The sequence below is a fragment of the Ranitomeya imitator genome, chromosome 6, assembly GCF_032444005.1.
Source record: "Ranitomeya imitator isolate aRanImi1 chromosome 6, aRanImi1.pri, whole genome shotgun sequence".
Lineage (NCBI taxonomy): Eukaryota > Metazoa > Chordata > Amphibia > Anura > Dendrobatidae > Ranitomeya > Ranitomeya imitator.
In genome coordinates this window covers 90,797,688-90,825,378 of record NC_091287.1, presented here as the reverse complement: position 1 = coordinate 90,825,378, position 27,691 = coordinate 90,797,688, and the positions used below count along the sequence as shown (strand labels likewise).

At 44.3% G+C, this 27,691-nt stretch overlaps 1 protein-coding gene across 1 annotated transcript in view; it reads left to right on the top strand.

Moving 5' to 3' along the window:
* SKAP2 (src kinase associated phosphoprotein 2) overlaps positions 1 to 27,691 on the top strand; it is a 324,806-nt gene that overhangs the window by 193,055 nt on the left and 104,060 nt on the right. Inside the window, exon 9 of the mRNA XM_069729895.1 lies at positions 4,501 to 4,566. Coding sequence (XP_069585996.1) covers positions 4,501 to 4,566 — 66 coding nt within the window. The remainder of the gene's footprint in view (positions 1 to 4,500; positions 4,567 to 27,691) is intronic.

Below are 27,691 nucleotides of genomic sequence, written 5' to 3'. Positions count from 1 at the left end.
AGAAGTCTTGGAGGCAATTGGGTGAGGAACATAACAGTGTGGAGGAGAGATGGAGATCTTGGAAGGACCAAAAGGTATGTAGGGGTAGACATCAGTAGATTAGTTTGGAGATTAACCTCTTATCTCACCACAGAATTTGTGCAAGACTGAAGTAGTAGTGTAATTCAGAAAATGCTGCAGGCTATCACACCAAGGGCAAATATATACGTATTTTGTTTTATCCCTTTCAGCTCCATAACATATACAGTTAGGTCCATATATATTTGGACAGAGACAACATTTTTCTAATTTTGATTATAGAAATTACCACAATGAATTTAAAAAAAAAACAATTCAGATGCAGTTGAAGTTCAGACTTTCTGCTTTCATTTGAGGGTATCCACATTTAAATTGGATGAAGGGTTTAGGAGTTTCAGCTCCTTAACACGTGCCACCCAGTTTTTAAAGGGACCAAAAGTAATTGGACAGATTAAAATTTTTTTTAAAAAATGTTCATTTCTAGTACTTGGTTGAAAACCCTTTGTTGGCAATGACTGCCTGAAGTCTTGAACTCATGGACCTCACCAGACGCTGTGTTTCCTCCTTTTTGATGCTCTGCCAGGCCTTCACTGCAGTGGTTTTCAGTTGCTGTTTGTTTGTGGGCCTTTCTGTCTGAAGTTTAGTCTTTAATAAGTGAAATACATGCTCAATTGGGTTGAGATCAGGTGACTGACTAGGCCTATCAAGAATATTCAACTTCTTTGCTTTAATAGACGGCTGAGTTGCTTTGGCTTTATGTTTTGGGTCATTGTCCATCTCTAGTATGAAATGATGAATAAGTTTGGCTGCATTTGGCTGGATCTGAACACACAGTATGGCTCTGAATACCTCAGAATTAATTTGGCTGCTTCTGTCCTGTGTCACATCATCCATAAACACTAGTGGTCCAGTGCCACTGGCAGCCATGCATGCCCAAGCCATCACACTGCCTCCACCGTGTTTTACAGATGATGTGGTATGCGTTGGATCATGAGCTGTACCACGCCTTCGCCATACTTTTCTCTTTCCATCATTCTGGTAGAGGTTGATCTTGGTTTCATCTGTCCAAAGAATGCTCTTCCAGAACTGTGCTGGCTTTTTTAGATGTTTTAAAGGAAAGTCCAGTCTAGCCTTTTTATTTTTGATGCTTATGAGTGGCTTGCACCGTGCAGTGAACCCTCTGTATTTACTTTTATGCAGTCTTCTCTTTATGGTAGATTTAGATATTGATACGCCGACCTCCTGGAGAGTGTTGGTCACTTGGTTGGCTGTTGTGAAGGGGTTTCTCTTCACCATGGAGATTATTCTGCGAGCATCCACCACTGTTGTCTTCTGTGGGTGCCCAGGTCTTTTCGCATTGATGAGTTCACCAGTGCTTTCTTTCTTTCTCAGCATGTACCAAACTGTAGATTTTGCCACTACTAATATTGTAGCAATTTCTTGGATGGGTTTTTTATGTTTTCACAGCTTAAGGATGGCTTATTTCAGCTGCATGGACAGCTCCTTTGGTCGCATGTTTACTTCACAGCAAAACCTTTCAAATGCAAGCACCACACCTCAAATCAACTCCAGGCCTTTTATCTGCTTAATTGAGATTGACATAACGAAGGGATTGCCCACACCTGTCGATGAAATAGCCTTGGAGTCAATTGTCCAATTACTTTTGGTCCCTTTAAAAACAGGGTGGCACATGTTAAGGAGCTGAAACACCTAAACCCTTCATTCAATTTTAATGTGCATACCCTCAAATGAAAGCTGAAAGTCTGAACTTCAAATGCATCTGAATTGTTTTGCTTAAAATTCATTGTGGTAATGTCTATAACCAAAATTAGAAAAATGTTGTCTCTGTCCAAATATATATGGATCTAACTGTACATATGTCATGGAGTGGGTGCTGTGCCTGCTCCTCACAGGTGCGCACTTTGTTACACAGCCGGCACCTGCCTCTAGGAGCAGCGATCAGAGCTAGATCTAATCGCTGCTGATTTACTAATTTAATGATGCTATCAGTCTCTTTCTCCAATATTTGATCTATAAAAATATAAAGTTATTAAAGTTAAAAGCAGGTAAAAAATATAATTGCCAGAACCTCTTTTCAAAAGATGCAATATAAACCTGATCAAAATCTCTATTTCAAAATAATAACAATAAATACTCCAGCTGAGTAAGCAATAAAAAAAGCCTTCATGCAGCTCATTAGATAGAAAAATAAAAAAGCTAAAGATCTCGTAAAACGGTCAGAACTTTTCAAGCCACTAAGCTAATTAAAAAAAAACGATATAAGCTTGGCATCACTGCGATCATAACAGCCTGAAAAATCCAATTGCTTTTCTTGGTCAAAGGAGACAGAGGATGTGTTAAGAGTCAGACTAAGCCCTAATGCATAAGGATGAACAAACCAAGGAAGATGTTCAAGGTGCACACCAGAGGTTCCTGTACAGACTAGGCAAATTCCTATCTTGACCCTGATCTATTCCTACCTTACCGCAGACTTTTGCACCCCAAAATTACACAGAGGCACCCTCAATGTCTGCTGACCGAGTGTCCTTAACTGCACCCTCAACTATACACAGAGTGTAATCCAAAACAACAACTATGGAACATGGTGCACACAGACAGAGGGTGAGGCATAGGCCTAAGGACATGTTCACACGGTCATACATGAAAAACGAGAGAAAAAGAAAAGAACCCAAAAAGACCTTCAGTATATGTGGAGACCCCCCGGACCCTAAGCATAACAAAATTGAAAGAGTGCTAGGAAAGGGGACAAGCAAACAAACCACAGGAGAAGCAATAGAGATAACCTCAGCAAGATAGCACTTAATTGGGAGGAAGCTGTGACTCCAAACATCCATCTAACTTGGAATATAGCCAGCAAAGCCTGCATGTGCCCAGAGAGTATAAATAGCCCCTTTTAAGATGTAATAGGACAAACCAAACGAGGAAGTGAAAACACCTGCATAGAAGCAAAACACAGGCTGTGGTCCAACAGAGAGGGAAACCGACCACACAGCCACAGGTCTCCGGATCAAGCCATGACAGGAGGAAACCACTGATGGAAGCCAATCATAAAAAAATGCGAGACTGGAATTTGCCAAAATGCATATTGACAAGCCACAAAGCTTCAGGGAGAATGTCCTTTGGATAGATGAGACAAAACTGGAGCTTTTCGGCAACTCACATCAACTCTATGTTCATAGCAAAAATGAAGGATACAAAGAAAAGAACATTGTACCTACTGTGAAACATGGAGGAGGTTCGGTTATGTTTTGGGGTTGTTTGGCTGCATCTGGCACAGGGAGTCTTGAATCTGTGCAGGGTACAATGAAATCGCAAGATTATTAAGGCATTCTGGAGCAAAATGTGCTGCCTAATTTCAGAAAGCTTGGTCTGAGTCGCAAGTCATGTGTCCTTCAACAGGGTAAACAAAAACACAGCTAAAATCATCAAAGAATGTCATTGGATTGTTCTGAAGTTGCTTCTATGAATCTTAATCTTGATCCTACTGAACATCTGAAGAAGGCGCTGAAATCTGTTGTCTGAAGAAGACACCGTTTACACCTGAGACTGCTGGAGCAGTTTGGTTTGCTCCTGAGAAACTGGCCAATATACAGTACCTGTGGACAGGTGCACTGCAGAAGTCTCATTGAGAGTTACAGAAATCGTTTGTTTGCAGTGATTGCCTCAAAGGTTTGTGCAAAAAAAAATATTAAGTTAAAGGTTCCATCATTTTTGTCCAGGCCATTTTCATTATTCCTATTATTTTTTTTTATTTTTCTGCTGAACCACAACATAAAGCAATGCCTAATTTTCATTAGTTGATATTCACCAAATTTAAAATTGAAAATTACTTTTGTCAGTTTCAAATTCTTTCAGTGACTATTGTGTTTTTTTTTAACTTTAACAGAAGGGTGGCAACAATTTTTTTCCATGCTTGTATAGCCTTAAAACTTTGTATCATCATATTGCTCTGAGAATTGGAAATGTATAAATACATTCACAAATGGGCATTATCGTTCCCCATAATACGACCAATGCTGGGCGTAGTAAGCTTTAAAGAAACACACCCTAAATGACAAAAGTAAAGGTAACACCCGCTTATAAATGTCTTTATGTGTATGGACACACCCTTTAAAGTAACCCCCTTAGAGAAAGCCAAAAGTGCTACTTTTTGCAAGAAGGAAACTGCCCATCCCATCCAGTAAAGTTATACTTAGTTTTTCCCCAGAGAACCACGAGTGATGTCCACATGTAGCAGAACAGCTGATTGTACCTTTCTGGAATATCAGGAACTAGGTATCACTATGAATGTGAGGGGGTGGGTATGAAGGTGAGATGATGGTGGGGGGAGGGGGAAATCTCCCTCCACCCCCCCCCCCCCAAATAAAAAAAAAAAAAATATATAATATACTTCTTTCAATGAAAAGTACATAAATGAACTTAACTTTAGTAAAAAGGTGTTTTTTTTCCTCCCTCTTATAGACGGTGACACGTATGATGATGTGAGCCAACCTTGTCCAAGTGATGACATTTATGAAGTGCTTCCAGGTATGAATCCTAATTATTATTATATTTCTTACTGTCAAGCTCGTAAATCACCTGTGCACATTTGTATAAAGACATCCCTATAATATATCTCTTACATATACTGTCCATAATAGTCATCTCAACTAGAACATTTATGGGGACAAAATGGGACTAGAGTTTTGTTTCACAGATTTAAGGTCGTTTCCACCATGGACGTTAATGAAGAGCTGACTGCAAGATCTGTTCATTGAAGTTATGGAAAGTGACAAGTGCTGCCGGCTGTGCCATTATTGTCAGAAGAAAATGACTGTCAAAACCAAGCTCAAGTGCACCCTGAGCATGAGCATACAGTGCAGTTCACCTTTCTGCCTACTGTTTTGCATATCTTCATCCTCCTGTTCTTGGATTGACTGCTCTGGTTTTGCAGTAAGCAGAGAGTCGCAGGGATAGATGGAAAACAAGTAGGTGGGAACATGGACTAAACTACGCACCAAGGGTGCACAGAGTGACTGGGCCTGGTTTGATCAGTCATTTCTTGCTGACATTTTTCCAGTATAATCAGCTTAAAATGCTAATGTCCCTTTAATTCTTGCTTGATTGTGTTACCCGATTTTGCATATACGGTTTCATTTTGGACCAAAACAGGCATAAATGTTGATCGAGAGCTTTCCTTGACATTTCCAGGACAGCCATCCTGTAATTATTCTGTTTGCACAAATGTAGTAGGAATCCCAAATCTTGCATGTGGATTTCTCATTATAAAGCCTTATTAAATTGTCCTGCAAGTTTTGTGCCGCCAATAGTCGTGCTGGTAATCTACAAATGACAATACAGTAATTTACCATATAGGACAATAAAAGGTGCTGCTGAGTAGGGTTGAGCGAAACGGGTCGAACATTTTCAAAAGTCGCCGACTTTTGGCGAAGTCGAGTTTCATGAAACCCGATCCGACCTCTGTGCGTTGTCGGCCATGCGGTACGCGACTTTCGCGCCAAAGTCGCGTTTCAATGACGCGAAAAGCGCCATTTCTCAGCCAATGAAGGTAAACGCAGAGTGTGGGCAGCGTGATGACATAGGTCCTGGTCCCCACCATCTTAGAGAAGGGCATTGCAGTGATTGGCTTGCTGTCTGCGGCGTCACAGGGGCTATAAAGGGGCGTTCCCGCCGACCGCCATCTTACTGCTGCTGATCTGAGCTTAGGGAGAGGTTGCTGCCGCTTCGTCAGAAGCAGGGATAGCGTTAGGCAGGGTCCATTAACCCCCAAACCGCTTGTGCTGTAGCGATTTGCACTGTCCAACACCACCTTCGGTGTGCAGGGATAGTGGAAGCTACATTTTTTTTTTTTTTTCTCAGCACTGTAGCTCATTGGGCTGCCCTAGAAGGCTCCCTGATAGCTGCATTGCTGTGTGTACGCCGCTGTGCAAACCAACTGCTTTTTTCAAAGCACAAATCCTCTTGTTCCTTCCTTTCTGCACAGCTATCTTGTTTGTTTGTACACACTTTTTATTTAATTTGTGCATCAGTCCACTCCTTATTGCTGCCTGCCATACCTGGCTGAGATTACTGCAGGGAGATAGTAATTGAAGGACAGTTCCTTTTTTTTTTTTTTTGTGGGAGATTAAGATTGGCATTTCTGCTAGAGTGCCATCCCTGTCTGTGCCATCTCTCACTCAGTGGGCCATAGAAAGCCTATTTATTTTTTTGCTTGATTTGGGTTCCAAAATCTACCTGAAAAAATCACTACATCAATCAGTGGGAGAAAAATATTGGCCTCAGGGCTTGTGTGCCACTCCTGACTCCTGTGTGCATCATCACTCACTCAGTGGGCCATAGAAAGCCTATTTTTTTTTTTTGCTTTATTTGGGTTCTAAATTCTACCTGAAAAAATCAATAAATCAATCAGTGGGAGATTAATATTGGCCTTTGGGCTTGTGTGCCAGTCCTAAGCGTGCCATCTCTCTCACAAATAGTGGGCCATAGAAAGCCTATTTATTTTATTTTTTTTGGTTTTATGAATTCTCCCTGAAAAAAAAAAGGGAGATTAATATTGGCCTGTGGGCTTGTGTGCCAGTCCTGAGCGTGCCATCTCTCTCTCTCAGATAGTGGGCCATAGAAAGCCTATTTATTATTTTTTTTATTGGGTTTATAACTTTTCCCTGAAAAAAAAAAAAAAAAAGTGGGAGATTAATATTGGCCTCTGGGCTTGTGTGCCAGTCCTGAGCGTGCCATCTCTCTCACAAATAGTGGGCCATAGAAAGCCTATTTATTTATTTTTTTTTGGTTTTATAAATTCTCCCTGAAAAAAAAAAGGGAGATTAATATTGGCCTTTGGGCTTGTGTGCCAGTCCTAAGCGTGCCATCTCTCTCTCTCAGATAGTGGGCCATAGAAAGCCTATTTATTATTTTTTTTATTGGGTTTATAAATTTTCCCTGAAAAAAAAAAAAAAAAGTGGGAGATTAATATTGGCCTCTGGGCTTGTGTGCCAGTCCTGAGCGTGCCATCTCTCTCACAAATAGTGGGCCATAGAAAGCCTATTTGTTTATTTTTTTTTGGTTTTATAAATTCTCCCTGAAAAAAAAAGGGAGATTAATATTGGCCTTAGGGCTTGTGTGCCAGTCCTAAGCGTGCCATCTCTCTCTCTCAGATAGTGGGCCATAGAAAGCCTATTTATTATTTTTTTTATTGGGTTTATAAATTTTCCCTGAAAAAAAAAAAAAAAAAGTGGGAGATTAATATTGGCCTCTGGGCTTGTGTGCCAGTCCTGAGCGTGCCATCTCTCTCACAAATAGTGGGCCATAGAAAGCCTATTTATTTATTTTTTTGTGTGTTATAAATTCTCCCTGAAAAAAAAAAAAGGGCAATTAATATTGGCCTTTGGGCTTGTGTGCCAGTCCTAAGCGTGCCATCTCTCTCTCTCAGATAGTGAGCCATAGAAAGCCTATTTATTTTTTTGGTTGATTTGGGTTCTAAATTCTACCTGAAAAAATCAATAAATCAATCAGTGGGAGATAAATATTGGCCTCTGGGCTTGTGTGCCACTCCTGACTCCTGTGTGCGTCATCTCTCACACAGTGGGCCAAAGAAAGCCTATTTTTTGTTTTATTTGTTTTCTAAATTCTCCCTGAAAAAATCATTTTATTTTATTTGGTTTCTAAAATCTTCCTGAAAAAATCATTTTTTTTAATTATTTTTTTTTTCTAAAGTCTCCCTGAAAAAAAAAAAAAAATCAAATCAGTGGGAGATTCATATTGCCCTTTCTGCTTGTGTGCCAGTCTTGACTCCTGGGTGTGCCATCTCTCTCTCTCTCTCCAATTGTGGGCCATAGAAAGCCTATTATTTTTTTAGCTTGATTTGGGTTCCAAAATCTACCTGAAAAAATCACTACATCAATCATTGGGAGAAAAATATTGGCCTCTGGGCTTGTGTGCCACTCCTGACTCCTGTGTGCGTCATCTCTCACTCAGTGGGCCATAGAAAGCCTATTTTTTGTTTTATTTGTTTTCTAAATTCTCCCTGAAGAAATCATTTTATTTTATTTGGTTTCGAAATTCTTCCTGAAAAAATCATTTTATTTTATTTTGTTTCTAAAGTCTCCCTGAAAAATAAATAAATAAATAAATAAAAAACAGTGGGAGATTAATATTTACATTTGTGCTTCAGTGACAGTCCTGCGTGTGTGGCATCTCTCTCATTTGTTGCCACCAAAAACAGAGTGTGTAACATTGTGCCTGATTTTCGTTGTGGTCTCACCCACCTGTAAAGGGGTAGCTAAATCATACTGAAGTTATAGCTCACCGTGTAAGTTGTGTGACAGCAACAAATACCGTTAGTTTGGTTACGTTTTTAAAACAATGAGGAAGTCTGGTGGAAGAGGTCGTGGCCGGGGGCGTTCATTGTCAGCTGGTAATGAGGGTAGTGGTAGTGGTGGAGCATCAGGTGATCGTGGGAAAAAAAATATTGCACCTAAGTCTGGAGCTGTGGAGCCAGTTTCGTCGTCTGGCTACATAAGGCCTCGAACGCTCCTTTTTCTGGGAGTAGGAAAACCGCTTTTAAAGCCGGAGCAGCAAGAGCAAGTTTTGGGTTATCTTGCTGACTCAGCCTCTAGCTCTTTTTTGCCTCCTCTCGTGAAACTGGTAAATGTAAAAGCAGCGCGTCGTTAGTGGATGTTCACGGTCAGGGACAAGTCGCTTCCTTGTCCTCTTCAGCAAAAACAACAACAGAGAAGAATGCAGCAGGCGACACAACGGGTTACTCCATGGAGCTCTTTACACATACCGTCCCTGGCTTAGAAAGTGAAGCAGTTAACAGTCCATGCCCATTACAAGTTGAATCTGACATGGAGTGCACTGATGCACAGCCACAGCCAGACTACTATGCTGGTCCTTTGACTCAGACCACAACATTGCCCTCGCAGGGTAATGATCAAGAATCAGACCCTGATGAGACTATGTTGCCCCATCATGAACGCTATACCACCGACCGACACGGTGACACAGACGAAGTTGCACACGAGCTACAAGAAGAGGTAATAGATGACCCAGTTGTTGACCCCGATTGGCAGCCATTGGGGGAACAGGGTGCAGGCGGCAGCAGTTCTGAAGCGGAGGAGGAGGGGCCGCAGCAGGCATCAACATCGCAACAGGTTCCATCTGCCGGGCCCGTATCTTGCCCAAAACGTGTGGCAAAGCCAAAACCTGTGGGAGGACAGCGTGGCCATCCGGTTAAAGCTCAGTCTGCAATGCCTGAAAAGGTATCCGATGCTAGAAAGAGTGCAGTCTGGCATTTTTTTAAACAACATCCAATTGATCAGCGCAAAGTCATCTGTCAAAAATGTTCAACTACCTTAAGCAGAGGGCAGAATCTGAAAAGTCTCAATACAAGTTGTATGCATAGACATTTAACCACCATGCATTTGCAAGCTTGGACTAACTACCAAACGTCCCTTAAGGTTGTAGCACCCTCGGCCAATGAAGCTAGTCATCAACGCAACATCCCTTCCGGCAGTGTAGGGCCACCATTTTCCGCACCACCTGCAGTATCTGTGCAGGTTTCTTTGCCAGGCCAAAGCAGTCAGGGTCAGGGAATCACCAGTTTCGTAGTAGGAAACACTGCATCTAGGGCACCGGCGGCAACAATACCATCTCCCACCGTCTCTCAGTCTGCCATGTCCACCGGCACCCCCGCTAATTCCACGATCTCCAGCTCTCCAGTCCAGCTCACCCTACATGAGACTATGGTTAGAAAAAGGAAGTACTTAGCCTCGCATCCGTGTACACAGGGTTTGAACGCCCACATAGCTAGACTAATCTCGTTAGAGATGATGCCCTACCGGTTAGTTGAAAGCGAAGCTTTCAAAGCCCTGATGGACTACGCTGTACCACGCTACGAGCTACCCAGTCGACAATTTTTTTCCAGAAAAGCCATCCCAGCCCTCCACCAGCATGTTAAAGAGCGCATCGTCCATGCACTCAGGCAATCTGTGAGCACAAAGGTGCACCTGACAACAGATGCATGGACCAGTAGGCATGGCCAGGGACGTTATGTGTCCATCACGGCACACTGGGTGAATGTTGTGGATGCAGGGTCCACAGGGGACAGCAAGTTTGGGACAGTTCTGCCTAGCCCATGGTCTAGGAAACAGTTGGCTGTAGCCGTTCGCACCCCCTCCTCCTCGTCCTCCTGCAGAAGCGAGAGCTCGTCCACAGACCGCAGTCGCACAACCACTCCATCCGCAGCTGCCACTGTTGCACACCAGGTCTCCCATTATGGGGCAGCTACTGGCAAACGTCAGCAGGCTGTATTGGCTATGAAGTGTTTGGGCGACAACAGACACACCGCGGAAGTTCTGTCCGAGTTCTTGCAGAAAGAAATGCAGTCGTGGCTGGGCACTGTAGATCTTGAGGCAGGCAAGGTAGTGAGTGATAACGGAAGGAATTTCATGGCTGCCATCTCCCTTTCCCAACTGAAACACATTCCTTGCCTGGCTCACACCTTAAACCTGGTGGTGCAGTGCTTCCTGAAAAGTTATCCGGGGTTATCCGACCTGCTCCTCAAAGTGCGTGGACTTTGCTCACATATCCGCCGTTCGCCCGTACACTCCAGCCGTATGCAGACCTATCAGCGTTCTTTGAACCTTCCCCAGCATCGCCTAATCATAGACGTTGCAACAAGGTGGAACTCAACACTGCACATGCTTCAGAGACTGTGCGAACAGAGGCGGGCTGTTATGTTTTTGTGGGAGGATACACATACACGGGCAGGCAGTAGGATGGCAGACATGGAGTTGTCAGGTGTGCAGTGGTCGAAGATTCAAGACATGTGTCAAGTCCTTCAGTGTTTTGAGGAATGCACACGGCTGGTTAGTGCAGACAATGCCATAATAAGCATGAGCATCCCCCTAATGCGTCTGCTGATGCAAAATTTGACGCACATAAAGGATCAGGCGTCTGCAGCTGAGGAAGAGGAAAGCCTTGATGACAGTCAGCCATTGTCTGGCCAGGGCAGTGTACAGGACGAGGTAGCGGGCGAAGAGGAGGAGGAGGACGAGGAGGATGATGGGGATGATTATATTTTTAATGAGGAAGCTTTTCCGGGGCCACTGGAAATTGTTGGCGCGGCAAGGCCGGGTTCTGGTTTTTGGAGGGACACAAGTGACGTGGATTTGCCTGAAACTGCCCCTCAACCAAGCACAACCGCAGATTTGAGAACTGGAACTTTGGCCCACATGGCGGATTATGCCTTACGTATCCTCAAAAGGGACACACGCATTACTAAAATGATGAACGATGACGATTACTGGTTGGCCTGCCTCCTTGATCCTCACTGTAAAGGCAAATTGCAAAATATAATGCCACATGAGAACTTGGAAATAATATTAGCAACCAAACAATCAACTCTTGTTGACCGTTTGCTTATGGCATTCCCTGCACACAGCGCCCATGATCGTTCTCACACGAGCTGCAGGGGCCAGCAGACCAGAGGTGTTAGAGGGGCAGAAATCAGAAGTGGCGTTGGCCAGAGGGGTTTTCTGACCAGGTCGTGGAGTGATTTTGCTATGACCGCAGACAGGACAGGTACTGCAGCATCAATTCAAAGTGACAGGAGACAACATTTGTCCAGTATGGTTACAAACTATTTTTCATCCCTTATCGACGTTCTCCCTCAACCGTCATTCCCATTTGATTACTGGGCATCCAAATTAGACACCTGGCCAGAATTGGCAGAATATGCATTGCAGGAGCTTGCTTGCCCGGCAGCTAGTGTCCTATCAGAAAGAGTATTCAGTGCTGCAGGTTCAATACTAACAGAAAAAAGGACTCGTCTGGCTACCCAAAATGTAGATGATCTAACCTTCATTAAAATGAACCACAACTGGATTTCGAAATCTTTTGCCCCACCTTGCCCGGCTGACACCTAGCTTTCCTATGAAAAGGTCTTGCCTGTGGACTATTATGAATGACTTTTCCAATATCGTAATTTGCTGCACCTGATTGTCCAGCATACGACATGTTTACACCTCCCTAAATGGCCAAACTCCCCACACGGGGCCGTGGTATCGCCACTTGGCGCCAGCACCCGTGAGAGTGCTGTTTTTTTTCTGAAGAGGTGGGTGTGCCCGCTTTTGGTTGACGGCACTGCCACTGGGTCCCTCATAGTACAATAAAGTGTCTCTGGCGGTGGTGGTGTGCACCCAACGTCAGACACACCGTTGTAATATGAGGGGCCCTGGGCCTGTACCGCCGGCCACAAGACAGTTCCCCCCCCAGCTCAAACAGTGCTCTACCACTTGCAAAATTATCTCTCACAGCTCCACCAATGTTTAGTCTATGCGCTGACATCCTTCAATGCCTGGCACTGACAATACCATTGTATTGACATTTTTGTTATGTTAGGCCTTCGAAGCCTGTCTGCGGTCCCTCCTTCCACTAGGCCTCCACTGACCATTGTACTGCTGCCCGTGTACCCCTGGAACCAATTTTAAATTGCCAACAGCCCAATTTTGTTATGTTAGGCCTTCGAAGCCTGTCTGCAGTCCCTTCTTTCTACTACTACTACACTGACCAGACCACTGCTGCCCGTGTACCCCTGGAACCAATGTTAAATTGCCTGCACCCCTATTTTTGTTATGTTAGGCCTTCGAAGCCTGTCTGCGGTCCCTCCTTCCACTAGGCCTCCACTGACCATTGTACTGCTGCCCGTGTACCCCTGGAACTAATTTTAAATTGCCAACAGCCCAATTTTGTTATATTAGGCCTTCGAAGCCTGTCTGCAGTCCCTTCTTTCTACTACTACTACACTGACCAGACCACTGCTGCCCGTGTACCCCTGGAACCAATGTTAAATTGCCTGCACCCCTATTTTTGTTATGTTAGGCCTTCGAAGCCTGTCTGCGGTTTCTCCTTCCACTAGGCCTCCACTGACCATTGTACTGCTGCCCGTGTACCCCTGGAACCAATTTTAAATTGCCAACAGCCCTATTTTTTTATGTTAGGCCTTCGAAGCCTGTCTGCGGTCCCTCCTTCCACTTGGCCTCCACTGACCATTGTACTGCTGCCCGTGTACCCCTGGAACCAATGTAAAAGTGCCTACAGCCTGTCCAATTTGTTATGTTAGGCCTTCGAAGCCTGTCTGCGGTCCCTTCTTTCTACTACAACTACACTGACCAGACCACTGCCGCCCGTGTACCCCTGTAACCTATTTTAAAGTGCATACAGCCAATTTTTTTTCTCTATTTTACAATTATAAAGCCCAGATGGACTACGCTGTACCACGGTAAGAGCTACCCAGTCGTCACTTCTTTTGCAAGAAAAGCCATCCCAGCACTACAGCATCATGTAAAAATCTGCATTGTCCATGCTCTCTGGCTATCTAATAGTAGAAAGGTGCACCTGACAACAGATGCATGGACCAGTAGGCATGTCCACGAAAGGTTAGATGTCCATTACGGCGCACTGGGTTAATGTTGTGGATGCATGGTCCACAGGGGACAGCCTACAAAGTCTGTCTGCAGTCCCAAATATAAATTGTCCTCCGCTTACCACACTAATGCTGCCTGTGTACCCCTGGAACATTTCATAAACTCCATTGACCATAATTTGGGGTTTACAGCCTACTACCAGTGTCTGCCGCTCCAAGGTGTTCCCCGGGTTGCCTTTTCTGAGCTTTGATCTTCAGGCTCTTCTTAAGTAGTTGTTGAAAACAACACTGCATTCGGCCTACAAGTTGGGTCTGGGGTGTAGAGATGGTGTGTTCCACTCCAAGGTGTTTCCCAGGTTTCCTCGCCATTGCTGCGATCTTAATGCTCTCGTTTAGTAGTTGTTGGAAACTACACTGCATTAGGCCTACAAATTGGGTATGGGGTGTAGAGAGATGGTGTGTTCCACTCCAAGGTGTTCCCCAGGTTTCCTCGCCATTGCTTCGATCTTCCTGCTCTCGTTTAGTAGTTGTTGGAAACTACAGTGCATTAGGCCTACAAATTGGGTGTGGGGTGTAGAGAGATGGTGTGTTCCACTCCAAGGTGTTCCCCAGGTTTCCTTGCCATTGCTGCGATCTTAATGCTCTCGTTTAGTAGTTGTTGGAAACTACAGTGCATTAGGCCTACAAATTGGGTATGGGGTGTAGAGAGATGGTGTGTTCCACTCCAAGGTGTTCCCCAGGTTTCCTCACCATTGCTGCGATCTTAATGCTCTCGTTTAGTAGTTGTTGGAAACTACAGTGCATTAGGCCTACAAATTGGGTATGGGGTGTAGAGAGATGGTGTGTTCCACTCCAAGGTGTTCCCCAGGTTTCCTCGCCATTGCTGCGATCTTAATGCTCTCGTTTAGTAGTTGTTGGAAACTACAGTGCATTAGGCCTACAAATTGGGTATGGGGTGTAGAGAGATGGTGTGTTCCACTCCAAAGGGGTTCCCCAGGTTTCCTCGCCATTGCTTCGATCTTCCTGCTCTCGTTTAGTAGTTGTTGGAAACTATACTGCATTAGGCCTACAAATTGGGTATGGGGGGTAGAGAGATGGTGTGTTCCACTCCAAGGTGTTCCCCAGGTTTCCTCGCCATTGCTGCGATCTTAATGCTCTCGTTTAGTAGTTGTTGGAAACTACAGTGCATTAGGCCTACAAATTGGGTATGGGGTGTAGAGAGATGGTGTGTTCCACTCCAAAGGGGTTCCCCAGGTTTCCTCGCCATTGCTTCGATCTTCCTGCTCTCGTTTAGTAGTTGTTGGAAACTACAGTGCATTAGGCCTACAAATTGGGTATGGGGGGGTAGAGAGATGGTGTGTTCCACTCCAAGGTGTTCCCCAGGTTTCCTCGCCATTGCTTCGATCTTCCTGCTCTCGTTTAGTAGTTGTTGGAAACTACACTGCATTAGGCCTACAAATTGGGTATGGGGTGTAGAGAGATGGTGTGTTCCACTCTAAGGTGTTCCCCAGGTTTCCTCGCCATTGCTTCGATCTTCCTGCTCTCGTTTAGTAGTTGTTGGAAACTACACTGCATTAGGCCTACAAATTGGGTATGGGGTGTAGAGAGATGGTGTGTTACACTACAAGGTGTTCTCCAGGTTGCCTTTCCTGAGCTTCTATCTTCAGGCTCTCATTAAATTGTGGTTAAATGGAACAACTGCATTTGGCGTACTAGTTGGGTTGGGGCCTACTATCGGTGTCTGCCACTCCTTGCTGTTCTCCTGGTTTCCTGTCCTGAAATTCCATTTTCAGGCTCTCGTTAAGTAGTTGTTAATGTTAGACTGCATTTGGCCTACTAGTTGGGTTGGGGCCTACTATCGGTGTCTGCCACTCCTTGCTGTTCTCTTCCACTGAACAAAGCTGTGCCGCCTGTTTACTACGGTTGCCAATTTTGAACTGCATTTCGACTACTTACTGATTTGGGCCTACTCTCTGTGTCAGCCTCTCATTCCAGTTGTCCTCCACTGCAATGCCCCCTGGTTAGTCCTGTGTTACCAATTTTGAACTGCATTTAGCCCACTTTATTCTTTGGGCCTATATCTGTGTTTCCTCCTCATCCTGCCCATTGCCCAGCCAGTGATAGATGAGTCTGCTGGTACATTGACCCATAACGCTAAATTCCCCGTGCACGCTACACAGCAAGATTGTGACCCTGCTGAAAGTCAGGTTCCTCTTCCCGCATACCATACCACCTTACACGGGGACAAAGAGGAAGGTGCAGATGAAAGTGCAGGTTCCTTCATCAGGTGGGGGGAGGAATACTAGTTGGCGACGTCACTGGCACAGGGCCTCTCATAGTACGCAAAAGTGTTGCTGCCGGTGGGGCCCTGTGCCAGTGCCAGTGCCAACGAGTGGGCCCCCCCTGCTTGCTCAGGATCACAGCACTTGCAAAGTTGAAATACTTTCCTCTCCCTGCTCCACTGCCGTGACGCGTTCCAGATTTCCTGGGCCCACTAATTACTTGAACCAGCCCTACCCCCCACAACTTTAGCCAAATGACCCCCAATTTCAAATGCCTTCCAATTATTATAAGCTAAATTACGATTGACAAGCTTCAGTAAAAAGAATGGATGTTTTTGCCATTAAAATGGGCAGTGTAGGTATTTTCCTGGCCTCCACTCACTGCCGACTATGCTCCCCCATTGACTTGCATTGGGTTTCGTGTTTCGGGCGATACCTGACTTTTCGCGATAATCGGCCGATTCCACTCGACTCGACTTCTAAGATAGTCTGGTTTCGCGAAACACAACTCGACTCTAAAAAGGTCAAGGTCGCTCAACCCTACTGCTGAGAATTGACACCACTTTCCCCTGAAATTTGCTGGCTGCAAGTGTTTACTTGGCGGCACATAACTATACCGATTCTAGATAATGGCACAAATAGAGCCATTATAATGAAAAGGATCAGTCCTTATGGGAATTCTCTGCTTCTTACCTACTCTAATTTAATGACTTCCATGAACTAGTGAATTTGTCATCTTTTGCTAGGACTAAAACTTTCCTGGAAATATCATACATTAAAGGGCACCACTTGTCCCACTATTCCGGTACATCAGCCAGGAGTGAACGCAGCCATCATGGTCTAGTACACTCGTGTATTGCAATGTGCTTTTCTCCATAGAAACTCAACCAGAATAAAAATAGAGAGTGAAAAAGAGAAAGGTTAATGCAGGGCATGCACTAGAGTTCATGCTAGTAAGGCAAAGTAATACTGCCTGTGAAAAATTCTATAGGGAAATGGTTATGTAAACTTAACTTGAGTGGACCCAGGCCATCATCTCCATGCTATAAATATGCATTTATTAACATATAAGACCTACAGCTCAGCCGAGGTACAGAGAGAGCAGATAATAGCTGCTTTCTACAGCGTTTAACCATCTGACATCATTTCTAATGCACCAGATGGTAGCATTTTATTTCAATACTCGCCACCTAGTGGCCAAAATATGCAATGTACTTTGATGAAAATGTGATTTGACAAGTTGGCATCTGTAACATCTGTAAACAATCAAGAAACTCAAAATCCACTATATACAGTGTCCATAATCTACAGTTCTGTATTGTACCTCCATGTACTGAGGAGCACTGAAATATTATCTAATGGGGTGAGTACAGAACTGTGAGGCATGTAGCGTCAGGAGGTTTACCATCTAGCAGTGCTAAATACAGAGATTATGCAGCGGCTCACAGAGTGCCTAAACCTTCATCTGATACACTGCCACGTACAGGGACATGGAATAAGGCCGGCGTCACACACAGCATAAAACAATACGGTCCGTATATTACGGCCGTAATACGCTGAAAAGTCCCGAAAAAAGTGGTCCGTAGCTCCTCCGTAGGCAGGGTGTGTCAGCGTTTTTTGCGCATGGCATCCTCCGTATGTAATCCGTATGGCATCCGTACTGCGTGGTTTTCTCGCAGGCTAGCAAAACCAACATACCGCTATAGAAGTGATCCATGTGTCCCAAAAAGAAAAGAAAATATATATATACTGTCTATATATATATATATATATATATATATATATATATATATATATATATATATATGTGTCAGTAGACACATATATTAGAGAGAAAAGCCGGTAATTCAGTGCGGTGTACAGTAAAATCACACTGACAGCTTACAGTAGAATAGGTAGAATAAATGTGTACACATAGAATAGGTATATATATATATATATGTCAGTGAGACACATATATGTATATATATTAATATTTATTCCAGCGCTAGACAGCTTGAAAGCCGGTAATTCAATTACCGGCTTTTTCCTTCTCCTTCCTAAAACCCGACATGATTTGAGACATGGTTTACATACAGTAAACCATGTCTTCTCTCCATTTTTTTTGCAGATTCCACACTACTAATGTCAGTAGTGTGTATCTGCAAAATTTGGCCGTTCTAGCTCTTAAAATAAAGGGTTAAATGGCGGAAAAAATTGGCGTGGGCTCCCGCGCAATTTTCTCCGCCAGAGTAGTAAAGCCAGTGACTGAGGGCAGATATTAATAGCCTGGAGAGGGTCCACGGTTATTGGCCCCCCCTGGCTAAAAATATCTGCCCCCAGCCACCCCAGAAAAGGCACATCTGGAAGATGCGCCTATTCTGGCACTTGGCCACTCTCTTCCCATTCCCGTGTAGCGGTGGGATATGGGGTAATGAAGGGTTAATGCCACCTTGCTATTGTAAGGTGACATTAAGCCAGATTAATAATGGAGAGGCGTCAATTATGACACCTATCCATTATTAATCCAATACTAGTAAAGGGTTAAATAAAACACAAACACATTTTTTAAAATTATTTTAATGAAATAAAAACAATGGTTGTTGCAGTATTTTATTCAACGCCCAATCCAGTCACTGAAGACCCTCGTTCTGTGAGTAAAAAAACATAATAAACCAACAATATACTTACCCTCCGCAGATCTGTAACGTCCAACGATGTAAATCCTTCTGAAGGGGTTAAAACATTTTGCAGCAAGGAGCTGTGCTAATGCACGCTGCTCCTCGCTGCAAAACCCCAGGGAATGAGGCTAAAAATAGATCAATGATCTATATTTAGCTTCATTTGCGGTGAGGCGCCCTCTGCTGGCTGTTCATAGATCGTGGGAAATTACCTAGAAAGCTCCCTGGCTTTCTAGGTAATTTCCCACGATCTATGAACAGCCAGCAGAGGGCGCCTCACCGCAAATGAAGCTAAATAAAGATCATTGATCTATTTTTAGCCTCATTCCCTGGGGTTTTGCAGCGAGGAGCAGCCTGCATTAGCACAGCTCCTTGCTGCAAAATGTTTTAACCCCTTCAGAAGGATTTACATCGTTGGACGTTACAGATCTGCGGAGGGTAAGTATATTGTTGGTTTATTATGTTTTTTTACTCACAGAACGAGGGTCTTCAGTGACTGGATTGGGCGTTGAATAAAATACTGCAACAACCATTGTTTTTATTTCATTAAAATAATTTTAAAAAATGTGTTTGTGTTTTATTTAACCCTTTACTAGTATTGGATTAATAATCGATAGGTGTCATAATTGACGCCTCTCCATTATTAATTAGGCTTAATGTCACCTTACAATAGCAAGGTGGCATTAACCCTTCATTACCCCATATCCCACCGCTACACGGGAATGGGAAGAGAGTGGCCAAGTGCCAGAATAGGCGCATCTTCCAGATGTGCCTTTTCTGGGGTGGCTGGGGGCAGATATTTTTAGCCAGGGGGGGGCCAATAACCATGGACCCTCTCCAGGCTATTAATATCTGCCCTCAGTCACTGGCTTTACTACTCTGGCGGAGAAAATTGCGCGGGAGCCCACGCCAATTTTTTCCGCCATTTAACCCTTTATTTAAAGAGCTAGAACGGCCAAATTTTGCAGATACACACTACTGACATTAGTAGTGTGGAATCTGCAAAAAAAATGGAGAGAAGACATGGTTTACTGTATGTAAACCATGTCTCAAATCATGTCGGGTTTTAGGAAGGAGAAGGAAAAAGCCGGTAATTGAATTACCGGCTTTCAAGCTGTCTAGCGCTGGAATAAATATTAATATATATATACATATATGTGTCTAATGACATATATATATATATATACCTATTCTATGTGTACACATTTATTCTACCTATTCTACTGTAAGCTGTCAGTGTGATTTTACTGTACACCGCACTGAATTACCGGCTTTTCTCTCTAACAGCGCTGCGTATTTCTCGCAAGTCACACTGCTTGTCCGTGTGTAATCCGTATTTTTCACGCTTCCATAGACTTTCATTGGCGTATTTCTTGCGCAGTACGGTGACAAACGCAGCATGCTGCGATTTTGTACGGCCGTAGAAAGCCGTATAATACTGATCAGTAAAATACGGCAAATAGGAGCAGGGGCATAGAGAATAATTGTGCCGTATTTTTTGCGAGTTTTACGGACGTAGATTCTGCGCTCTTACGTCCGTAAAACTCGCATGTGTGACGGCGGCCTAAGGCATACTAGGAGGACTCTAACTTTTCATTTAATTTTTGTATGTACCGGTACTTATTTTGGAATTTTCAGAATGCATATAAAGTATACAACTGGTAATAGCTTGCTTGTTCTCATTAAAGAGGTTGTCCACTCTTTTAAAGGGAACCTGTCACCCCCAAAATCGAAGGTGAGCTAAGCCCACCAGCATCACGGGCTTATCTACAGCATTCTGTATTGCTGTAGATAAGACCCCGATGTAACCTGAAAGATGAGAAAAAGAAGTTAGATTATACTCACCCAGGGGCGGTCCCGGTCCGATGGGTGTCGCGGTCCGGTCCGGCGCCTCCTATCTTCATCAGATGATGTCCTCTTCTTGTCTTCACGCTGCGGCTCTGGCGCAGGCGTACTTTGTCTGCCCTGTTGAGGGCAGAGCAAAGTACTGCAGTGCGCAGGCGCCGGGATAGGTCAGAGAGGCCCAGCGCCTGCGCACTGCTGTACTTTGCTCTGCCCTCAACAGGGCAGACAAAGTACGCCTGCGCCGGAGCCGCGGTGTGAAGAGAATAAGAGGACGTCATCCTATGAAAATGGGAGGCCCCAGACCGCGACACCCATCGGATCGGGCTGCCTGCCCAGGTGAGTATAATCTGACCTCTTTTTCTTATCTTTCAGGATACATCGGGGGCTTATCTACAGCATTACAGAATGCTGTAGATAAGCCCCTGAAGCCGGTGGGCTTAGCTCACCATCGATTTTGGGGGTGACAGGTTCCCTTTAACATTGATGGCCTGTCCTTTGGATAGGTAATCAATGTCTGATCCGTGGGGTGCGACACCAAACCACTGCTTATCAGCTGTTCTCGGTGCCGGCGGCTGCCGGAAGTGCTCAGTAAGTCTATGTTCACAAGTTGTGTTTTTGCTGGGTTTTTTTTTTAGCAGGCAAAACCTGCTCTCTTGGCAATAAAGAAGCTGCTTAGAAAATACAGGTTTTGCTGTTTTTTGCTGCATTTTTATTGCTGAGTTTTTGTTGTCTTTTGTGCATGTTGATAAGTGGCCCGACAAAAAGTCTGATTTAACTTTCTTTCATTTTTGCACCAAATACCCAGCAAAAGCTGATACCTGCTTTTTTACTGCATTTTTTGCACTTACCCATTGTTTCCTAAGGGTGAAAACATGTTGCAAATACGCTGAAAAAAGTGACATGCAGCAGTTTGTAAAAACGTAGCAGTTTTCCAAATCAGTCAGGAAAAAAACAATATATTTGCATGAGATTTCTGTAAAATGCAGCTTAAAATTTGCATGAAAAAAAGCAGCAAAAAAGCTGCAAAAATGCAACTTGTGAACATAGCCTTACAGAGCTGCTCCGTCTACTGGTAGTGGCCGTGGGCAGGTACTGCAAAGCCATCACCTATTCAAATCAATAGGGGGCAGATATACAGTAGCTGGCCGCAGCTACTATCGGTAAACAGAGCAGCTATGTAACTGAGCACTGAGAAGCTGGTCAGTAGGCGTGTTGGGTGTCACTAGAGCTGCCACTAGGAATTTAAGCACCCTATACTGGCAAAATTTTTGTGCCCCGTTGAGACTCCGCCCAGACTCCACCCCAGCTCTGCCTCCACTCCTCAAACCTTCCACAGTCCCACCGTTCACTCTTGGAAAAACTCTACTTCTGCGCCACGTCCTCACCAATCATACATTGACCCCTTTCTGACATTTGCAGTAACAATACGTCCACGCACCCTGGGCCTTATTGACTAGGGACATATTACTGCATGGCGATCGTACGCACACGCAGATTGTGCGCGCGCGATCACCGCTGGATGTCAGTTGATTCTGACAGCTAACATCTGGCACTAAGTGCTAGGAGTGGTCTTGCACCGCTGCCAGCACTTTATCCCCCTAAATGCTGGGATCGAACTCGATCACAGCATTCCGGGAGCCGGTAGAGGTGTAAGAAGACAGCAGGCATGTAGGATGCAGTAACGGAAAGTAGTCAGAGCAAGGGTTAACAGGGGATTTAATTCTACAGTGGATACTCCACACAGGGAGAAGTAAAGGGAAATTTTCTGAATACAAATTACTGTAACTTGGAACACGGTAGTAAAACAAGTAACTAAGACAATACCTTCAGAGGAAATAGACTTATGAATCCAACACAGTCCTCTGTGTATTCCCTGTGTGAAAACGGTGGCGCCAAGGAAATTTGGCATTGTTCTGGAGAGTTTGGCGTCCTGGAGAAGATGGCGTCTTGCGTCCTATCGTGGGAGATGTTTCTTTGTGGTCCTGATGCCGGCTTTGGGTCCGGAAGAAGAAGGAATATACAAGGCAATGTCTTTGTCCTGCACAGCGGTTTCCCCCATGTGGGGTCTGTTTAGAAGTTTATCAGGATAAAGTCCATAACGGGCGATACGACTCTCCGGTCTGCATAGGCGCGAGGCTATGTCCCGTGCGCGGGCCCTTTGTCTCACAGTCAGCCATGTCAGCGGTGTCAACGATATCGGTACAAGGCTCTGACGACAGTCTCCATTTATCACCCTCTGGCCTTCAAGTTTTAGGCCTGCTCACTCACTATACTCCACGTTAGGAGCCTCTACTCTGGCCTCTTGCGTGCTGCACGTACCCGTCGTACCTGTCACGTTACTCGCACACTGCAGTTCCCTCAGCTTAACCACACCCCCTTTTCTCAACTGCCAGGAACGGTCCAGGGCCTTAAGCTTTCTCCCCTGCAACATAGGTGACAGCCCCAACGGTTCCGGACCCATTACAGAGTAAGCACGCCTAGCTGGGTTCTTCTCCTTACAGAGGAATAACAGCCATTCTGCCCTTAGATCGGAGACCCTGCGCGTGATGCGGGGTCCCAATCATTGCCATAGTGACCCGACGTCGTCACAACAATATTCGGCCCACCAGAGCTAGGAAAGTTGTTTGATCATGCACAGTTGCCAGGGCACATTCCTCGATTTTTTCCCAACTTCTATACTACACCAGATGAAGTAAAAAAGCGCCAGTGTCGCCCTGCACAGTAACAGGTTTCTCCTCACCTGGCAGCAGTCCAGCGGCGTCCTCTCCCCGATTCACCTGAGGCGCGTATGGCAATGATGTCATACGCCAATGATGTGCGTGCTGACGACAGTTACCGGCCTGTGATTGGCTGGTGGCTGTTAACTATTGACGTGTGGGAACCCTTTCCACATGCAATATAGATTTTAACTGAATCTTCAGTTACTAAACCGGCACCATACACCAGTAAGGGCAGTAATGCCCTGATGGCGGCCCTGGGTGTCGCACCCTACAGATCAGACATTGATAACCTATCCTAAGGATAGATCATCAATGTTAGGCTGCCGTCACACTAGCAGTATTTGGTCAGTATTTTACATCGGTATTTGTAAGCCAAAACCAGGAGTTTTTATGGTACTTGGTGTGCTGTTTAGGTGAGCAGGGCCTCAAGGAATTCACATTTTTTTCCATACATTCCTCAAACAAATTGTAGAGATTTTGTAGCAAACCCCAGTATTCATTTTCACTCTGCACACTTCTGATATTCTTATGCTGGGTTCATATTGCCACCTCAAGTCCGGCTGTATCCCATATTGTGTTTGTGGATCTTAAGGATCTACTTCCCCTGTTGCAAATACACTCCCTTAATGAGATCTCATGACTGAGGCGGAAAAGCAACTCAAGAGGGATTTTTTGTAGGGGTATTGTCATACATATTTAGGATATACACTTGAGTACTGCCCTTGTAGGGGTAGGAGTTATTCTGGGCACGACTGGACTGCAGGGCAAATGTTCATGATTTGTGGGATTTCGTCTTGCTGATCCAGTGGAAAACGGTGTATAACAGAGTGGACTTAGGTGCGAACCTTTCTTTTAGGGCACTGTTATCATTGAGCACCTTATTATTATTATTTTATGCACATATTTTGCGTGACTTTGTTGTACATCTTGAGCTCAGTTCATTTAAATTATTATGAGTAAAAATGTTAACAATATTAATTGAAAGTTATATTTTATTGATAACCTATAGAGATCCTTTTGCTTTATATTTTAATTCCCCTCTGAAGTGATATTAGTGCTATTTATGATTAATGGAATGATGCTTTATTTATAAACTTTGTATGCTCTCCCCGTGTTTGTGTGGGTTTCCTTCGGGTTCTCCGGTTTCCTCCTACACTCCAAAGACATACTGATAGGGAATGTAGATTGTGAGCCCCATCGGGGACAGTGATGGCAATGTATTTAAAGTCCTGTGGAACATGATGGCACTATATAAGTAAGAATAATAAATAGATCACCTGGGGTTTATCAAGAAGAAGCTCTATATGGCTGGGAGAGTAGTATAACCAACAGAGGAACCAAAAATGTCAAGGCACATAAAGAGTCACTGTTATATAAATACTTATTTCAGAAATTTCAATTGTACACATAAAAACTGACTAATACATCTTTCTAGAGAAATCCGCTACTCTCTCCTCCTGAACTGATCCTACATTGTTAATATTCTCAATTCATGGGTAAAATCTGTCTTCAGTGAGTACAGACTTTTCCATTACTAGATAGGAGATGACAGTTGGTGCTCACACAGTTCTATGGAGATCTGTATCTGTCATGTCAGGAGGACATCTTGCAACAGAATGTCTGAGTCTCTCTCTAGCTCCTCTCCACTTCATAGGAAATGACAGTTGGTGTTTGTAAAATTCTATGTGGCTAATGTAAAAATCTGTCTTAGCTGAAAACAGATTTTATTGATATTACCCATGAATTAAGAGTAAACGATCAGTCCGGGAGGTGAAAGAAGCACATTTCTCTGATGAGATATATTATGAAGTTGCTTATATTTTTATTTACTATTGATTAATGAAAAAAATGAAAATGACGATTTTTCTTTAAGGATAAGCAAGAATGAAAAAGGGGTGAGCAACATACTTGTTTTACTGGCAATCTCTGGCTATCACTGGCATGGGGGGCATGACTGTAATGGGATCATCCCCAAATGCCCTGGCTATAATAAGGACAGCTGGGAAAGGCACAAGTTGTAACAAGCCAGAAAGGTTTAACCACAGCCTGATTTGCATCATATATACATGATGCTTATGAAAGACTTTTAGCTGGAAGTTTCCTTGTACACCTGTGATGAATACAGTATATATCCTTTGCGTCTTTAGGGCAATTAGTCATAGCTGTGGTGTTATAGAGTCTTGTTGTTTAATGTTCATACATTCTTCATGTGTCAGCCTCTGGCTACATATCCGTCTAATGTCAGTCCTGGGACCTGGCAGTGGCAGCGTATGAGTTGTATGAATTTAGCTTGTCTTGTTCAGTTGTGGCATTTTCCAAAGTCTTACTTTAATATGTCACTTTTACTGCCTGCTACATCTACTATATAATTGTCTAAGGGTCACTTCTGTCTGTCTGTCTTTCTGTCTGTCACGGATATTCATTGGTCGTGGCCTCTGTCTGTCATGGAAATCCAAGTTGCTGATTGGTCGTGGCAAAACAGCCACGACCAATCAGTGACGGGCACAGTCTGGAAGAAAATGGCCGCTCCTTACTCCCCGCAGTCAGTGCCCGGCGCCCGCATACTCCCCTCCAGTCACCGCTCACACAGGGTTAATGCCGGCGGTAACGGAAAACGTTATGCCGCGGGTAACGCACTCCGTACCCGCTGCTATTAACCCTATGTGTCCCCAACTTTTTACTATTGATGCTGCTGGATAGGTCACGAGCCTGGGCCTCAAACATTGTATCCAATGAACAGATCCTCTTCATTCGCAAAAACTGTGCAATTGGGACAGCTCGTATGGTTGAGGAGATATGCGCGCTGATGCATGTAATAATGCATTGACCGAAGTCTCCTTGCAGAAGACGTCGGTCTGTAGCATCCCCAAGTCATCAACCAGAATCTTGATGTCCAAAAAATCAATTATCTTGGAAGCGATTTTATACGTTAATTTGATTCTATATTGATTCTGATTGAGTTCATGGATGAAATGATGAAGCCCAGACTCGTCACCCTGCCAAATCGTGAGGACATTGTCAATGTACCGATACCGATACCAGCACTGCGCCTGGAAGGCGGCGCATGTGCCATCCCCGAAAACCTCCCTCTCCCAATAGCCGAGAAAGAGGTTTGCATAGGATGGCGCACACGCCGCGCCCATCGCAGTGCCGCGTTGTTGTAGGAAAAAACGATCCTTAAAGGTAAAGAAATTGTGTCTCAGTACAAAATCCAGCAGTTCCAAGACGAGTAAGCACAGGGCAGGATCTAAATTACTTGATTATAAGTAAAATTTGGCGGCCCTAATGCCATCCGCATGACGAATACTTGTGTAAAGCAATTCCACATCAATTGTGGCAAGTAGCATATCCGATTCCATCACTACACCATCTAATTTCCTCAGGACATCCGTTGTGTCTCTGACATAGGAGGGCAGTGTCTCAACCAACGGATGCAAATAGTATTCAATGAATTTACAGGCTGCATCACAAAGCCTCCCTATGCCAGACACTATCGGACGCCCTGGGGGAGTAATGGGGTCCTCAGGTAAAAGGTACAAAGCTGGGATCACTGGAGTTTTTACACATAATCCTTCAAAGACTTTTTTGGGGATAATGCCTTGTTGGAATGCCCTTTCTAATATTTCATATAGTAATCTTGAGAATGTTGCCACTGGGTTCCTGGGTAACGAAGCATATCCCTCCTTATCCCTAAGTTGGCGAAAGGCCTCCCTCTCATACATATCCGCCGGCCAGATGACCACGTTCCCCCCCCTTATCTGCTGGCTTGATAACTACATCTTGCATAGATCTTAATTCTTTCAAAGCTTGCTGCTGGGACCTGGTTAAATTGTCCCTCCCTCTATTCTGTGAGATGGTCTTGAAGTCGGCCAGCACCAATTTATTGAAAATTTCAATTTGTGGGCACAGAGAAAAGGGGGGGAACGTGGAAGACCTAGGCACAACGGAAGTAGGAGAGGTACCTTGAGTAGGAGTCCTGCTTTCATTTTCAAGTTCTTCCAAGATGGCCAATATTTCTCGATCCATAGTGGTGTCCAGACCATCCGATTACTGAATTTGCACTATTGAGAGTATATACTCCTGGTTCTTTGTAGATTATTTAGGGATGATATTCATAGCCTAGAGAGGGGCCATGGATATTGCCCCCCCCCCCCCCCCCGGCTACAAATACCAGTCCACAGCCGCCCCAGAAATGGCGCATCTGTAAGATGTGCCAATTCCGGCACTTAGCCCCTCTCTTCCCATTCTCGTGTAGCGGTGGGATATGGGGTAATAAGGGGTTAATGTCACCTTGCTATTGTAAGGTGACATTAAGCCGGGTTAATAACGGAGAGGCGTCAATAAGACGCCTATCCATTATTAATCCAATAGTAATAAAGGGTTAATAAAACACACACACATTAGGAAAAAAGTATTTTAATATTCTTCATTTAACCATACTTCAGCGCCTGCAAAAAACGTAAAATAATAAATGGTATACTACCTGTCTGCCGTAGTCCAATTAATAACGGGTGTCCCACGACGATCTCCCCTATAGAACAGTTACATCGGGTGATGTCACTGCCCTATAGGACCTTCAGTGACACACTGACAGGAGACAATGGCTCCTGCAGTGCATCACTGAGAGGTTACCTTAGGACAAATTCTCACTTTATGGCAATTGCTGCTTGGGAAAATTTCTCACAGCAATGCCAAAAGTGAGACTGGGGACTATTTTTTTTT